The sequence below is a fragment of the Calypte anna genome, chromosome 11 (assembly GCF_003957555.1).
Source record: "Calypte anna isolate BGI_N300 chromosome 11, bCalAnn1_v1.p, whole genome shotgun sequence".
Classification (NCBI taxonomy): Eukaryota; Metazoa; Chordata; class Aves; order Apodiformes; family Trochilidae; genus Calypte; species Calypte anna.
Window position 1 is genome coordinate 11,181,569 of NC_044257.1, and position 15,698 is coordinate 11,197,266.

General features: G+C 38.3%; 2 protein-coding genes across 5 annotated transcripts; both read right to left on the bottom strand.

The window, feature by feature from the left end:
- Nucleotides 1-725: 725 nt before the first annotated feature.
- PDCD2L (programmed cell death 2 like) lies at nucleotides 726-5,544 on the bottom strand. 3 transcript variants are annotated; one of them, XM_030457716.1, is made up of 7 exons: nucleotides 5,431-5,544; nucleotides 5,172-5,335; nucleotides 4,979-5,048; nucleotides 3,582-3,979; nucleotides 2,413-2,526; nucleotides 1,521-1,579; nucleotides 726-931 (listed from the first exon to the last, which is right to left on the bottom strand). In XM_030457716.1, the coding sequence occupies exons 1-7, from the start codon at nucleotides 5,542-5,544 to the stop codon at nucleotides 792-794; spliced, it is 1,059 nt and encodes a 352-aa protein (XP_030313576.1). In that variant the 3' UTR covers nucleotides 726-791. The 3 variants fall into 3 exon arrangements, with proteins under 3 accessions (XP_030313576.1, XP_030313575.1, XP_030313577.1); XM_030457715.1 differs by having other exon boundaries at nucleotides 771-931; nucleotides 1,431-1,579; XM_030457717.1 differs by lacking the exon at nucleotides 5,172-5,335 and having other exon boundaries at nucleotides 771-931; nucleotides 1,431-1,579; nucleotides 5,431-5,534.
- Nucleotides 5,545-6,175: 631 nt separating this feature from the next.
- LOC103526541 (fatty acyl-CoA hydrolase precursor, medium chain) lies at nucleotides 6,176-15,529 on the bottom strand. 2 transcript variants are annotated; one of them, XM_030457722.1, is made up of 14 exons: nucleotides 15,426-15,529; nucleotides 14,429-14,633; nucleotides 13,712-13,856; nucleotides 13,136-13,269; nucleotides 12,640-12,793; nucleotides 11,656-11,757; nucleotides 10,637-10,741; nucleotides 10,449-10,499; nucleotides 9,360-9,500; nucleotides 9,189-9,275; nucleotides 8,057-8,204; nucleotides 7,721-7,852; nucleotides 7,349-7,421; nucleotides 6,176-6,918 (listed from the first exon to the last, which is right to left on the bottom strand). In XM_030457722.1, exons 1-14 carry the CDS (start codon nucleotides 15,496-15,498, stop codon nucleotides 6,744-6,746), a joined length of 1,725 nt encoding a protein of 574 aa, XP_030313582.1. In that variant the 5' UTR covers nucleotides 15,499-15,529; the 3' UTR covers nucleotides 6,176-6,743. The 2 variants fall into 2 exon arrangements, with proteins under 2 accessions (XP_030313582.1, XP_008489847.1); XM_008491625.2 differs by lacking the exon at nucleotides 10,449-10,499.
- Nucleotides 15,530-15,698: the final 169 nt, after the last annotated feature.

Genomic DNA, 15,698 nt, shown 5'->3' on the forward strand with positions numbered 1-15,698 from the left:
TATGCTGCGGCATTAAACCTGTACAAAAAGTTTTAAGGGTATTTAGTTAAATTACTCCTCCATTAAGTCAATTAAAATACTGCAATTTAGCCTAAAGCAACAGGGAACTCCACAGAAGAATGTGAACAGTTAACAGCAGCAGCACGATCAGACTGTGAGCAGCAGCCCGGAGTAGCAAGGCAGGGGAGCTCACCCCTCGCTGTGAGAACTGAAATGCCAACAAAAACCTCCAACCTCTCCCTTCCCAAAGCACTGTGACTGTCAGAGCTCATTTAGCCATATAAATGTAACATCCTTCACTGGAAAAACAGAAAAGCTTCATCACAGGAAGACTGTAGGGACAGCAAGGTCCTTTCAGACACTGCCCACTGAATTCCCAATCTGCCATCTAAACAAAGCAGATTTTTTTTTAACTCAATTTAAGGTCTTCACTGCTAACAGGTCCTAAAAAATGAATCCTGTTTGTCTGATGAATGCCAACAGTGTAACTAATTGCAATAAGACAACTTTTCTACTTTCCTGACCAAATAGTAATTGTAACTAGAATAATGAAACAATCTACACTTACGTTTCCATGTGTAACCAAATTATGCAAGTTTTCTATCATCACATTTTAAAGGCATGCTAATACATACTTTAATAAGTTATTCTTAGATATAAGCAACACATCACCAAGTAAATTAATTTCATTTTTCATCACATCTGAGGAAAATTCTGTTGCACTTTTACTTGCAGTAAAAAAAATAAAACACAAAACCAACAGACCTTCCTTCTATGCAGAGAAACACAATTTATTTAAATAATCTCTGGTCTGGGTCTTCTTGTACAAAAATAAATTCTTCAAGTGGGTTCTGATGAGCGTTGAAATCTGTTGGCCAACAGCTCCTCTCACATGTGTAAACTATAACAGTTCCAAATTCCACTGACAGATCTAAAAACAAAACAATAAAGGTATAAAATATATATATATAAGCTATAGCTTATTGTTATATTTCAATCTTTGCCAATTCAGGAAGTATTTTTCATATTCAGAATCCTATGTACATAGCATTTTCTAATTTCAAAGATTTTAAAGAAAACTGACTCAGGATTTTCAAAGAGCTCCTTAAGTGTTTGCAATCTTCTCTGGCAGTATCATTTTTCCAAAATCTGATTTATGAGGCCATAAAGACAAAATCCTCCCAAGGTCATGGAATTATCTACATTGCTGTTATTAAAGTTCACTGGTGGCAAATGGAAGTTGCAATCACGGAGCCTCCACAAACCTGAGTTAAATCTTTTGCTTAGTGAAAGGCAAACAGAGTGTTTTTTATACAAGATGATCACTGTAATGAATTATGGTTAGCAAGAACCAGTCCAAACTGCAGTTCACTGAACTTTATCAAGGTTATTGCTCCTAATATTCATTCAGCTAAGACAAAGGTCAGCACCTGAATCACTCTGGAGCATGCTGACCAGTGCTGGCATGAGTTGAAATTCAAATATTCTGTTGCTTCCACAGTTACTGCAGGCTGGAATACCTTTGTTAATGTTGGCTGGGGGACATGTTATGAATAAAGGCTGGCCACCCCAAGAGTATCTATGAAAGAAAGGAAAATAATAATAATACTTTTAATCAAAACTTAATTGGAAAACTTACATGTTGTCAGCTGCACTGGGATCCCCTGAAATCCCTGAAATTGCCTTAAATAAAATACATTGTTACAGACAAGAACCATTGCCTAATTTCAGGTAAACAATTAAAGAATAAAAATGAAAAGTTGGAAATATTTGGAAGGTCAACACTTGGAAAGTCTTCTTAAGAGCTAGATTTAAAGGAGACAAATGCTTTGAATGGACACCCCCAAAAATGTGCTGTATCTGGTGCAGTTAAACAAACAAAATACACTTTCCTGAAAAAAGGAATCCTAACCAGCGCCAGTTAAAGATACTCAACACAGAAAACATCTCACAGCTGCTGGTTACACCACAGATGCTTTACTGTAAGAGTTATCCTAACTCTTACAGTGTTCAGACATAAGCAATTAGAATGAGCTTACAAAACTTCAGAGGAGCAAATAGCCTTGAAATCTATCACAACAGCCTAACACTGTATATTGTACTTCCATCTCAAAAGTGACTCTTGAAAACCCTTATGCCTGTATTTCAGGAAGTCTTTAAAGACAATCTGCTCTTATGTTTAAGAAAGTCTCCCAGAGCCAGATTGCAGCTCTCTGATCCTGGTTTGCTTCTCATCTACTTTGCATTAAGAAGTCCAGCCAGGGACTGCAGTCTGACAACACAGGCCAAACAGCTCTCTTAGAGATTTTTTTTCCTGTTGAGAAACAAAAATATACATCTATCTCCAATGGTTTATTTTGATGAACTAATAATCCATCTCTATGCTTTGTTACAACCAGATAATCAGCATACCTTAGAATCTGCTCATGACAAAGAGATATTCTTTTCATAAACTTATGGAAAGTGTGGTCCATGCTTTTTACTTCACTCTTCTCATATTTTTCATTGTCACCTTCACCTGCAAACCTACAAGAAAACAGTAAAATAAACAACATTTCCAATAAGTTTTTCAGCACAATATGCATGCTTTAAATAAGCAATGATTACTGTACATTCCCATTACATTAAACTAAGTAAGCTGAAAAGAAATTGCACTTTTTAAATTAGGAGGCAGTTCCTGTTAGAGGTTGCAAGTGAAAATTTTCCTTCTAGTTCCTTGGTTTCTGGTGGCTTACAATCACTAACTGCATTTCAGAATACCACATAAGATTCACCACCAAATACCTTCTTACACCTTAAAAAAGTCATTCCTTTAGTAACTTTGCAGAAGTTCTAGTTTTTAAATTACCATGTTGTTTTTACATTTTGAGTATATTCTATGATTCTATAAAGGTCAACAAAACTCAACAGGAAAACCACGACTAAAAAGCATTTTGTGCAGATTCTGCAATTGACAGAAACTTTAGACATCAGAAAGTTAAATACTGTCCACAGTTCTGGAAAAGTCACTGGACATACTAAGATAATCAAAAAAGAAATTATCTGGATCCAAGTGGTCACTGTGATCACATAAGATAGCAGTGAAAATACTGTCATTTAACTACATTAAAAATTGTTTTTCAGTCAACCTTTACAAAACCTTTGTGAGTCTTAACATCTCAGACACAAGTAAAAAATCTCTAATTAATTAAGCCCTTAAAAATTCAAGAAAAAAAAAAGTTTCAGCCCTGTCAGGAAAAAAAAAAGTCAAATGTCACAATATAAATTCATGCCATTCAGCATAAGATGATGCTTAAACCATACTGATGTGGTTTCAGAGATGGGTGATCCACTGCACTATCTGGAACCCAAGGACATTCCAACTGTTCACTCAGAAATAGATATATTTTGGCATAACACAGAATTTGACAGAACTGGGTGCACTGTTATGTTCTTCCAGCAAAATACTACACACCAATGATTCCAATTACAAACAGAACATTCAGATTTAGTGAGAGCCAAATTTAAATTATCAGCCACTATATAGGAAAGAAACTATGTAATCCCTTCAGTTTCAGCACAAAACTCAGATCTGTTCTCACCTTTCTGACATTAACTGTTCCAAATCAACACCCTCTCTCTGCTGATATTCCTTCAATAGTTTATCTGCATGATCTGTATCAAGGAAACCAGTGTAGTCTTCCTCATCCACAACACTAATGTAAAAGGGCTGGAACACAGGAGCTGGACTAGACATTTCCATTCCCTCACTGACTGGAGGATGAGTGTTCAGGGAACCTGACCCATCTGTGGCTTCAGACAAATTAAGCTGTTGGAACTGGGATGCACACTCTATCTCTCTGGACAAGGAGCTGCTCACTGCTTCATTTAAGCCAAGCAGCTGAAGAGAGGCACATGCAGGAGATTCTGCTCCATCACTGGCCCCCCAGTCATCTGCTTCATCACACCAATCCTTTGCAGCAAAGCTTGATTCTTGTTTCTGAGAAGAACAACAACAAAAACATCCAAAGTAAAAAAAAAACAAAGGAAAAAGAACATTGTCAAGATCAGCCACTCTAATGCACTTCAACTACAGTTTCATAACATATAGAGAAAACTAAACTTTAACATAATGTTTAGTGTTATTTCACCTATGTTCCTCACAGCAGTAGTTACCAGCATACCCACATTTACTTTTCTCAGCAGCACAGTTATGGCAAAAACATCTCACAGTGGAGAAGCAGAACAAGAATTCACTGAGTTTTTGTACAGCCTTTGTACACCACGTTGCCTTACCATGGCTACTGGCATGATCACTCACAGCTAATTGGGGTATTTTTATCTGAAGTACAGTTATTGAACCACAGGTAAGCTCAAAGAATATGGAGAAAAATAATAATACCATAATTTCATCATACATTAAGACAATTTCCCACACACCAAAACTGAAGATGCACCAGCTGAATAAACATTCTCTGCCTGCCATTACTAGATATCCTCCTCTTTCATCTTCTTAAGCCAACATGCAGTTCTTCTTCACAAGAAAAAATACTAGAAGCATATTAACAACAATTGAGTCAGATAATTTAAAATGCTATCCTAAGTTTTAATTAATCTATTTAAAGTAGCAAATAAACAAAACAGCTTAAAGATCAAACCTAAACAGTATAGCCCACTCACTTAAGAGTTGAAAAGTAAAATGTTTAGGTATCTCAAGTATTAAATATCTGTTATAAGCCTAACACAGATCACAAACAAGCAGGTAAGTTTTTAGTAACATGAATTCCACAGCCACAACTCCTCCACAGGCCCACATACATAACCCAAAGCTGGCACTACAGCACAGCTTCTGGGGAAAGGTTATGGTCACTTACACAAGCACACATGCTGGGTGTGAAACTCATCCACCTCAGCTGCATCTTTGTTGGACAATCTCAACCCCACACTTCAGCACACTGAAACAAGGGCAGAACCCCAGAAGGCAGTCTGCTCGTTATACCTGTTTCACACTGAAATCTTCGGGTTCCTGTTCTTGCGCCTGCAAATACTGGGAGCGCAGCACCTTCCAGCTTTTAACGGGCCGTGTAAAAGAAAACAAAGACACGTAAGACACACAACTCCCCGGCCTTAAGCGCATTCACCAGCCAGGGCCAAGCGGTGCCCGCCCGGAGGTGCCCCCCGAGGCCCCTCACCCGCGGGGAGCTCCCCAGCAGCCCCTCTCGGCACAGGCGAAGACGTTGAGGAGGCGGTGGAAGGGGGACCCCTCCAGCGGGCAGTACACCTGCACCAGGTGCGCCAGCGGCTTCCCGCAGAGCCCGCAGCAGGGAGATCCGGGCCGCACGGAGGGCAGCCGGTCCTGCAACAACACCACCGGCACGGCTGGAGAGGGGCCCGGGGCCGCAGGGCCCCTCCGCCTCCAGCCCCCTCCGTCCTCCCCGGTCCCGGCCCTACCGCGGAGCCGCCCAGTTTGTTGGTGGCCCAGGCGGGGGCCTGCCCGCCTCTCCGGCCCGGTCCCGGCATGGCGGCATCGCGCAACCCCAGCAGCACCGGCGGGCTGCCCGCCATGACAGCACCTCCCGCCGCGCTACGGCAGCCGCCAGCGGACACACCCCGCCGGATCGCCGTTGCTGCTTGTGTCAGCCCCTCCTGGTGCTGGGTTTTAGGGAAAAACACGATATCTGCAACTCCTTCAATAATGAGAGAGTGCTGGAGAAAATAGTACACCTGAGTTATTTCCATATTGGTTTTTCTTAGAAAGATCTTTCTTAGTGTTTACCTAAAGAAATCACCGTAGTGACCTAGTTTTAGTTGTCACGTGTAGTGCCAAGGGTAACTCAGTTTCAGGCATTTTTTGGAGTTTCTCTTACATAATTTTAACATTCCACAGTAATTTTAATATGAATGCTCAAGACAGAGAGTGTTAACCAATTTCTAAGGCCAGCTTCTTCGGATTAGATGAGCAACAGAGTCAAAATAAGCTTACAGAGGAAGACTGCAATATAACAGACAAGCCAGAGCAGTATTATGAAAAAACCTGATTACAGAAATTGATAAAACAGCTACTAACAAATGGTCAGGCGTGCAAAAAGAAGATACTTCTTGATGATTGCACTTTCTAGAAAGGCTACTGTATCACTTGGGTGTGATTTAACCCCTTGATATTAGCCTTCATCAGTAACGTGAAAGAATAGGAAGCTCCAAAAAATTAAAAGCAACATTTATTTATAACAGTTTACAAAACAAGTAGAGATTTTTTTGTCCTCATGTGTGAGCTGTCAGGTCCATCACACGTATTTTTTGATGGATGCTCTGGTCCCTACAGGCTATTTCCAATTAAAGAAAGTAGAGACTGTAAGAATGAAAACTGACCGTTCTCTTCTGAAAGAAGTGGGGAATAAGCATATAAAATATTCTTGCTTTTATGATATATTCTGTATAGATAATTTCTTACGGATTTCAACATATTTGCCAATTTCCCCTTCATTCCCCTTTCACACAGGAGCACTATTCAATTTTGGCATCCACTGAGTAGATAACATAGTTATTTTATGAGCCTGAAAGATTATGGGTTTTTTCTACTTGCTTCATTAAATAGTGATTTTAAATCCCACAAACATTCCAAATTTCACCGCAGTTCTCTCCTTTCACTGTGATCATGACAACAGATTATGTAATAGTGAAGGTGATTATTAAACTCTGCATCCTAACTAAATTTGTTCGACTTTACTTTGGGTTTTAAAAGCAAACTATACCCTCCACAACTCCTATAAATCAGTGTGCTCTGTCCTTTCCTTCAGCATTTGTTCTGTGATCTGTGTCCAAAACTCCATTCTGTGTCCTTTCAATTTCTTTGCTGCCTTCTGCGTGAGGTCTATTCCCAGGTATCCTTCATCCAGATCATACTGAGGCCAATGGACCAAGCCTTCTCCATTGGGATTTCTGAAAATAACATAATGAAATATTAGCTCTCCATTTGCCTATCAACTGTGTTCTAACTGCTCAGGCTGACAGCGTTTTAGAAAACTCACATCAGTTCAGATGGTGATTCTAGTACCGGAATAGTTGGATGTTTTTAATCAAATTGCTCACCAATAGAACATCAAATGTTTAATAATACTTTTGGATCTAAAATTCCACTGCAGATTGTACAACAGCCCTTGCTCTTTCTTCTTTTTTTTTTTTTTTTTTTTTTTTTGGTCTGTAGTTTCATTTAAAAGTTTTTTATTGCAGTCATTAAGACTAGAAATAATTTGCTTCAATATTTATCCTAACTTCTGCCAAATTTGTAGGAACTACCATGTAAGTATTGGTACTATGTTCCATGCAGCACAGACAAAACTTGAGCTTCAATTAACATTATGATTCTCACCCATATCTGGCAAAGTTAGTCCAGTATCTCATAACAGTTCTGCTAAGTTTATTTTCTTCTTCTGTAGCGTTACCTGCAAAATGAGAGATGAAATGGCAACATTAAAAACTAAATAATAAACAAAGAAACAGTGGTATCAATTCCACTGTCATTAGTTACACTTGTTACTCTGAGCCATGGGAGTTTTACCTGAGAAGAGCTCTAGGAGAGAACAACAGATGAATGATTTAATGAAAAGTTACTACTAAAGACAGAAAATGCTTATATTGATTTCAATGTTTTTGATAGAGAAAGTCTAAAAGACCTCCAAGTAAGTAAAATTAACAAGAATGATGTGTTAAAAGGAAAACTTAGTAAGCATGGATACAACACCTGCTAAGAATGGCTTTCCAAAGACAAATGCAATCTCATCACCATGATCTGCTTTTACAAACTCGGGCACAACGCCTGTCGCTGAACTTGGTCGATGTTGAAATTCATAAAAATAGACTGGGTTACCAGCATCTAGTAGAAAATACACAGAGGAATGTTAGTTTGAGAGCTGGAAATACCTGCTACCAAAGATCATAAACTTTCATTAGGAAATATTTTGATAAAACAAAAACACTGTCAGTTCTTTGGACCATGAAGTACAATGCATACTGTCCATAACACACCCCAGGATGGAAATTTACATTTCTTCCATCAGATGCTGGATTGGACACTCACCTCTATGGTATCTAGCCACTTCAATGGATGGAAAAACAAACAAAGAGTCTCCCATTGCATCAAGGACGCCATCTCGCACCTGAGCACGCGTTTCTGCATTCTTTACATACTCACTGTATACTTCATCAACAGCTTCAGAAGTTATACCCTGGAATGAACAACAGAAATACTTTTTATAATTATGATGGAGACTATAAAGAGTAACAGCAGCAACTGGGTGTGCCATCTGCACATCCCTGGTTAAACCCCAAACATGACCTTCTGTCAGAGAAAGTCCTCAACCCTGCCAGAGTATGGCTCAGAGTTCAGAGCTGGGAGTTACACAGCTTCCAGATATAGATGTTCTCACAGATTGAGGTTTGGAAGATCTAAAGATCACACTCCTTTATCTAAACATTAGTCAGTGATACTTCTGCATAGATGGAGTTGTCTGTTCTCCCTCTGTGCAAATAACCAGCATAAGAGAGAATAAATCCTGTTGAATTTCACAAAATTAATTTATTGTTGTAGATGGCCATAATTTACTCCCTGTTAGAACATGCCTGGGCATCTGCCTTTACAAGTTGATGATGGATGCCTTTGACACCAAATCATCCGTTGCAACTGCTGGCCCTGTTGATGAAGTCCTTAATTCTTACCTATAAATCTGTATTTTTCAACACTGAGTAGTTTCAGGAGATCACAAAGGAACCAGAAGGCTAAAAGGTTTGTAAATTACAGGGAAACAAAAACTTATAATACCTAAGCATAGGTCTCTCAGTGCCATTTTAAACATCTCAGGTTATCCTTTCTAGTCTCCAACTACTGTTTCAGAACAGTGCATTCTATAGGTCTTGTGTCATACCTGCCAGCACCATGCATGTCTTGAATGATCAATGATATCTGAAGTGTCACAAGAGATCTGTATTTAGGTACCTGAATCACTCTTGGATTTCCACAGAAGTCCTTTTAAAAAAGAGGGGCATTTAAGCTAGAAATTTAAGTCTCTAGTGTAAACAGGATTACACTGTCTGCTGCCATAGTAGGAAGCTGTCAAACAGAACAAAGTTTGCCTCTAAAATGCACAAGTGTACAAATATAGAACCAGACCAGTGAAGAAGCAGCTCTGGGTCATTATGAAATAGTCTGTTACCTTAAATGATAATGCTAGGGAGCTCTGTAGAACTTGACGTGCAACATCTTTATCTAGACCATCTGTGTAAGCAGGATATTTCATGAGCTGTGTGATAGAGAGAATCATATTTGTTAGAAAAAGCTATATTAACAAAATGAGACATAAATAAAGAAATTTTAAGTCTCTTACCATAGGAAGAACCCATCCAAATTCACAGTTGTTTACTCCTATGATATAGGGGACTGCATTGATTTTCTTTTCAGACAGTAATTCCCTGGGACTCTTTGGAAAAAACACACCATCTGCAGATGCACTGATGAACAGGGAAGGCTGGAGGGAAAAAAAAAAAAAAAAGGAAATTCATTAACTTTATTAAAATACAAATTCTGCTTCTAGGAAAAAAATTTGAATTTTTACTGTCATTTCAAAGGAAAACAAACTAAAATGGCAAGTGAAAATATAAGAAGTATTAGTCTTCAAGCCATCTCTAAATTTTCTCAGATTTTCTGCACTAGGCAGAAGATCCTGTGATGTGTTTGTGAAACACAGGTTATGATATAATAGAATAATAGAATGGTTTAGGTTGGAAGGGACCTTGAAGATCGTCCAGTTCCAGCCCCCCTGATAAGCAGGAACACCTCCTACTAGACAAGGCTGTTCCACGTCCCATTGACCCTGGCCTTGAACACTTCCCAGGGATGGGACATACACAGTTTCTCTGGAAAACCTGTTGCAGTGTCTCACCACCCTCATGCTAAATAATTTCTTCCTAATATCTAATCTAAATCTACCCTCTTTCATTTTAAAACCATTACCCCTCACCCCATGACTACATGCCCTTTCAAAAAGTCTCTCTCCAGCTTTTGTCTAAGTCCCCTTCAGGCACTGAAAGGCTGCTAAAAGGTTTTCCTGGAGTCTTCTCTTCTCTAGGCTAAATAACCCCAACTCTCTCAACCTGCCTTCATAGGAGAGGTGCTCCAGCCCTCTGATCATCTTTGTGGCCCTACTCTGGGGTGAATTTAACATCTCTTCTTAGTGCAATCCTATCATGGATTTGTGGAATAGCAGTGGAAAAACTAACTTCAGTGTTGAAACTGGAAAGGAACATGGAAGCCAGCACTGTGATAAGAAATTTTAAGTAGGACATGATATATTAATTAATTTTTGGGTTCTCCAGGGGAAACTGTGACATTTCATCCACTCTTTTCTTTCCCCTGGCAGACTGTGACAGCTAAACAGAAGCAACTCAAAGTCCATTCAGAATGAAAGGGAAGTAACCTGTTCACATTCTTCAAGCAAGGTAGAGCATAGCTGCAGGGTTGTCAAACTCTGGAAAGCTCAAGAAAGTCAGATGTTACATGCACTTCAAGTTATCCTAATATGACAACACATAAATTGCATACTCTGTTACTGTTATGATAATACTTGAAATATCATTTAAATGCAAGGAGCATAATTTCACCTACCATTTTTATTTGTGTCTGTACTATCTCTTCTTCTGTTTTTGCTCTTAAGCATTCAACTACTGCATCCGAGCTGGATTTTTCACAGTCAAAGGCAGAAGCAATTCTCTGCAATGAATAAAAACAAACATTTTTTCACACACTTCCCACAGAAGGCTCTGTGTGGCACCGAGCCCGAGAGTCCAGCAGAGGGGAGTCTAAACTTCTGCACAAGGTTCATTGAAGTCACACATGTTCAGGGTGCAGAAGTGGAGAATAGGAAGCCCTCATAACCCTTCTCACTGTGAGCTGAGCAGAAGGACAAAACATACTCCTCCAAGTTATTTACATACAGAAATAGACAAGATATTAATTCTGGTAAATAACATGCTGTGCTGAGCAGGCAGAATGACATAAAGGAGTTAGAGTGATGGACAGTGAGAATGCAACCACATTGATGCTAACAAAGAGCACATCATACTATTCTTGATGATGTCTTCTTGGATAGAGAAACAGCTCATTAGAGAGACAGAGTTGCCACTTCTTATCCCATTCTTATCCCAGATTATCAAATCTAGGTTCCTGGAAGTTGTTTTGTGTAGTTGGAAAAAAAAAAAAGTGAATAAGCTCTTCCTTTCAAACAAAAGGATAATTAATGAAGTCTTTATATTTTGCACACAACAGGCATCAAACAGGAGGGGAAGAGAAGAGTGTTCCTAATCTGGTGCCATTTTCTATGCAAAAATTTTATCTCAGCTTTTGAAGAAGTACCTGTGATAGTATTCCTTTACATTTCACACTCCTTCCCTGCCTTCCTTCCTTACTTAGTCTTTTGCTTTCACTCAGACATATATAGATATTTGGGTGCTTCAAAGGAAAACATAATTAAACATGCATTATTTGCATACAGAAATGCTGTCTTTAATGACTGACTGTGGTTTAGTTTCACAAGACAAGCAATCTGTTTCTACATTTTGGAATAATCAGTTTAAGATACATAAAATTATCTGGAAAAATAATGAAAACTACTACAAAACACCTACTTGTGCTTCCTGCTTAGGCTGGCCAGTGAACAAAGCCCTGACTGCAGTACCACTCTCTGAAATGGCCTTATGGAACAAGCCCTTTGCCAGGGGAGACAACACCTGTATAAAAACAAGAACAAGCATAATGATCATGACAAGCATTCAGTTCTGATCACTGACTTGGAATTTTAAGATCAGGAATTGTCATTTAAAATGTTTTGAAAACAAATGTGATAAGACTCTTATTCTGCAGCCTCTGATCATAGTTCAGTTATACAAAGGACACCATCAGGGATAAGGAGTTCATGCCTGGCTTTCCCCTCTCATAGCACCTCCATTCCAAGACTTTATGGAGCTACACTGCAAGCCAGATATGGATCTAGAATAACTGTGTCCACGATAACTTGGCTGTGCCTCACAAGGGGAAGAGAAGACTATTGGCCTGTGGGAAGGAGCTTAGTAAACAGACATTTTTATCACATGTCACTGAACTCTGCTTTCACTGTTTGATCTGTATCAAACTGTGAGACCAGAGAAAATCCTCTTAGCCAATGTGCTCAGTGTTGATGAAAAAATTTTATATCATCATTGGGATACAAAACACACATCTTGTTCAGCTCTTGTGACTCTTCACCTATGTTACCTTGAACAAGTGACTGTCAAAGCAAACAAGAAATAGGCAATACATCCTCTTAGAGGACTCTTCTCACAATGATAAATGTTTGGGGTTTTTTGCACTGCAAAAGAACACCCAGAATTTATTTTAGTAAATGTAGAATAAAATTTTGAGTCTGAACTATAAGATTTAGGCATGAAAATAATATTTTCATCAATCAGCAGCTGTACTGATACTGCATTCTACTATAGATCAAGGTGATGTGTCATTTACTATGAAGTCATCCATTTCATCTCACTAACTTTTCAAGCAGGTACTAAGAATGAACTCGGACAGTGCTTTATTTTTCCCTAGGTAATTTAAATACAATATTACTGTGAACTTACAAGAGCAGAAACACTGATTCCTCCTGCTGATTCTCCAGCAATAGTGACAGATCCTGGATCTCCTCCAAAATGCATGATGTTTTCCTGAATCCACTGAAGAGCTGCTACTTGATCCAAATACCCCCAGTTACCAAGAGCATGTTCATCACCAGTGCTGCAGAGAAAGAAAATATGTCTTTAAATGCTCAAAGCAGGAAACAAAGCAGAGAAAAACACAATATGTGGTATAAGAAATCAGCTGCCAGTCTCTAAACAGAGCTTCTCTGCACAACTAAAAAAATAAATGACTCAAAAGGCGTGGAGATTAGAGTAGCAATCAAACAGGAACAGACTTGCAAGCTGATCTGGGACTTGCACATTGTTCTCACCTATTGCATAATTAATTAAGAAATTTATAGTTTTTTTGCATAAGCAAGTATTCTGCACCTCTCTTTATTAGGGCTTTGCACACACAATTTTGGAAGTCACTTAGCAAGAACTGAGATAAAATATCTACCTAAAATATCCAGGAACACCTAATCTGTACTGAATTGTTACAACCACCACATTGTCAAAGGCTGCTAGTGCTGAACCATCATATGATGAAGCTGCTCCAAAAACTAATCCACCTCCATGGATCCATACAAAGACCTGGAAATACAAAAGCCAAAAGACAACTCAACACACAGAAGAGCTCATAGTAATAAAAACTAAAGATAAACAAAAATACAATATTTTGTGTTGTTTCACTCTAGTGTCTTTGACATAGTATTTCACAAATTGTAAATATCTTTCAAATATGAGGCTACATTCTTAGAAAATGTAATTGGTTTTATTAAATATATTGTAACAACGCTCTTTCACAGATTATTTAGAGAAAAATCAAACATTACTTAGCTAACAAGTGTCAATATTTTTTCTTTTTGTAAACTAATATATTTTAACAATCTTTTAACCCCAGAAAATATTTACTGAGGTAAAACATATAACATCATAATAAAAAAAAACCTGCTTTGGCAAGTCTGCATATAGTCTGGGTTATAGATTTGCTGTAAAATTATCTTGCTAGAGATTTTATAATGATTTTACTTACGGGCAGTGCCTCCTTCTTTCCTGTAGAAACAGGTGCATACACATTTAGGTATAAGCAATCTTCAGATATTTGGAGGGGAACTTTTTCTTTTCTATTAGTAATTATGTCTGAAAAAAGCTGTCCTTGTACTTTATCCTGTAGACACCTGAATAAATGAAAAAAAAAAAAAAAAGCAAGAGAAATAACTAAAACTTCAAAGTTACAAAGTGCAGATTCCTGTATGTCAAAAATAAAGTGTAAATCAGAAACCAATCCCTCGTATATTTCTGGATTGTTGACAACAGAAAACATTAACAAAAAAATTAAGCTTTTAATATTTTTTCTTCCTTTGACCAGGCATTAAGGAGATCTGTAAAAAGGAGCCAGTTTGCAGGACTGGACAGTGCAATATAACAGCAAGATGTAATTTTGCATGTTTCAAAATATTACAGAAACATACCTGCAAATGCATATGGCTATAAATTACTTAGATGAAAATGCAAAATAATTATTTTACATTTAAATAACTTTTTATACTTTAATAGTAGGTATTAGGCTCGAGGTACTAAACAAGGGCAGTATTACAAATGAAATACAACATTTATAACAGACTTGAACTGGTCTGTATTTCTTCTGACTTAAGCATCTGACTCACTCAGCATGCTCAGTACATCAGTGTCCTGTAATTGCAATAATATAAAGTTATTAAAAAGATGAATGATTTAGTTATTGTCTTACATTGGTGGGTAGGAAGTGGCATCTCTGACACCTTTCCATGGCTCAGGTGGCTGCGGTTCAGAAAACCTCAGTGGTCCAACTGGGGGCTTAGCAAAAGGAAGTCCCAAAAAGACATTTACATCCCTCTCAGCTGCATCTACTTTGAATTGATACCCTCGGACTCTCCCATATTTGGTTACCACTTCTGGTTGCTCTGCTTTTTGTCCTGGGGGGATACAACCATAAAAATCACATAATTGTTCTATTTGTAATTAACTACCAGATTTCTAAAAGCTTTGACCACTTAAATATACATCTTCTGTTTGCTTAAACAATTAATTTTCATACAAAAGGCTTCAACAAACACTAATCAGTATAGTTGGCACTATTTCAGCCTTCCTTCTGACTGGCTTGTACCTACAAACTTTCTCAGACATAAAATCTGTCTTGTCTTACTACCCACACACATTAGTAATACCATATCGATCTTAAACCTTTTCTGTCCAGGTTGTTAGTTTAAAGTCCAACAGCTTGTTCCCATTAAGAAAAGGCATTTCTTTTTAAATAAAAGATCTCTGAATACACAGAATACATCCCAGACCCTTGACAGTTTGTACAGTCAAAAGAAAAATCTTCTAACATACCTGAAAATAGTCTGGCATATATAAACACTGTTAACATTTAGTTGAGATTCATTTTAAGATTGGTGTGAAAGTTCTCAACATTGAATTACAAATGTGGTGCAGTAGCATTCTTTGCCTCATTAGATAAGGTTTTGGGACAATAATTTGGTTTTGCTATTTGCAAAAAAAAAAAAAAAAAGGCAAATAACACATATGATGGAAAACCAATCACAAAAAGCAATTAAAAACTATTTGCTATTCAGATGTAACTTCTGTGCAGCAAGGCTATGCACCCATCTCCTCTGACAAAGCTTGGGTTCCCCTAGGTGAGTGAGCTGCACCTATGCCCTATTTTCTTACAGAAGCCAATAGGTAAAACCCCCTTTGAAGCTTACCAGTAGCTACCAGTGCTGTGAACCCAATGGTGAGAATCAAGGCCAGCAGTGCTGTATCCTTTCCTGTTGCCATTTTGCAAGCTGGTCACGTATTTACCTCCTGGGTGTGCTGCCTTATATAGTCTGCTGGGGAGAACTCTTACGCAAGGCAAACACTGATTAGAAAAGCAATATTCAAGCTGTAAGGCAACCTACCTGTCAGAAGACAAAGCCTGTTGCCTTGCCTGGAAGCCTGTGCTCCAGTGGGAGTGTACAGCAGGTCAGCTGTAAATG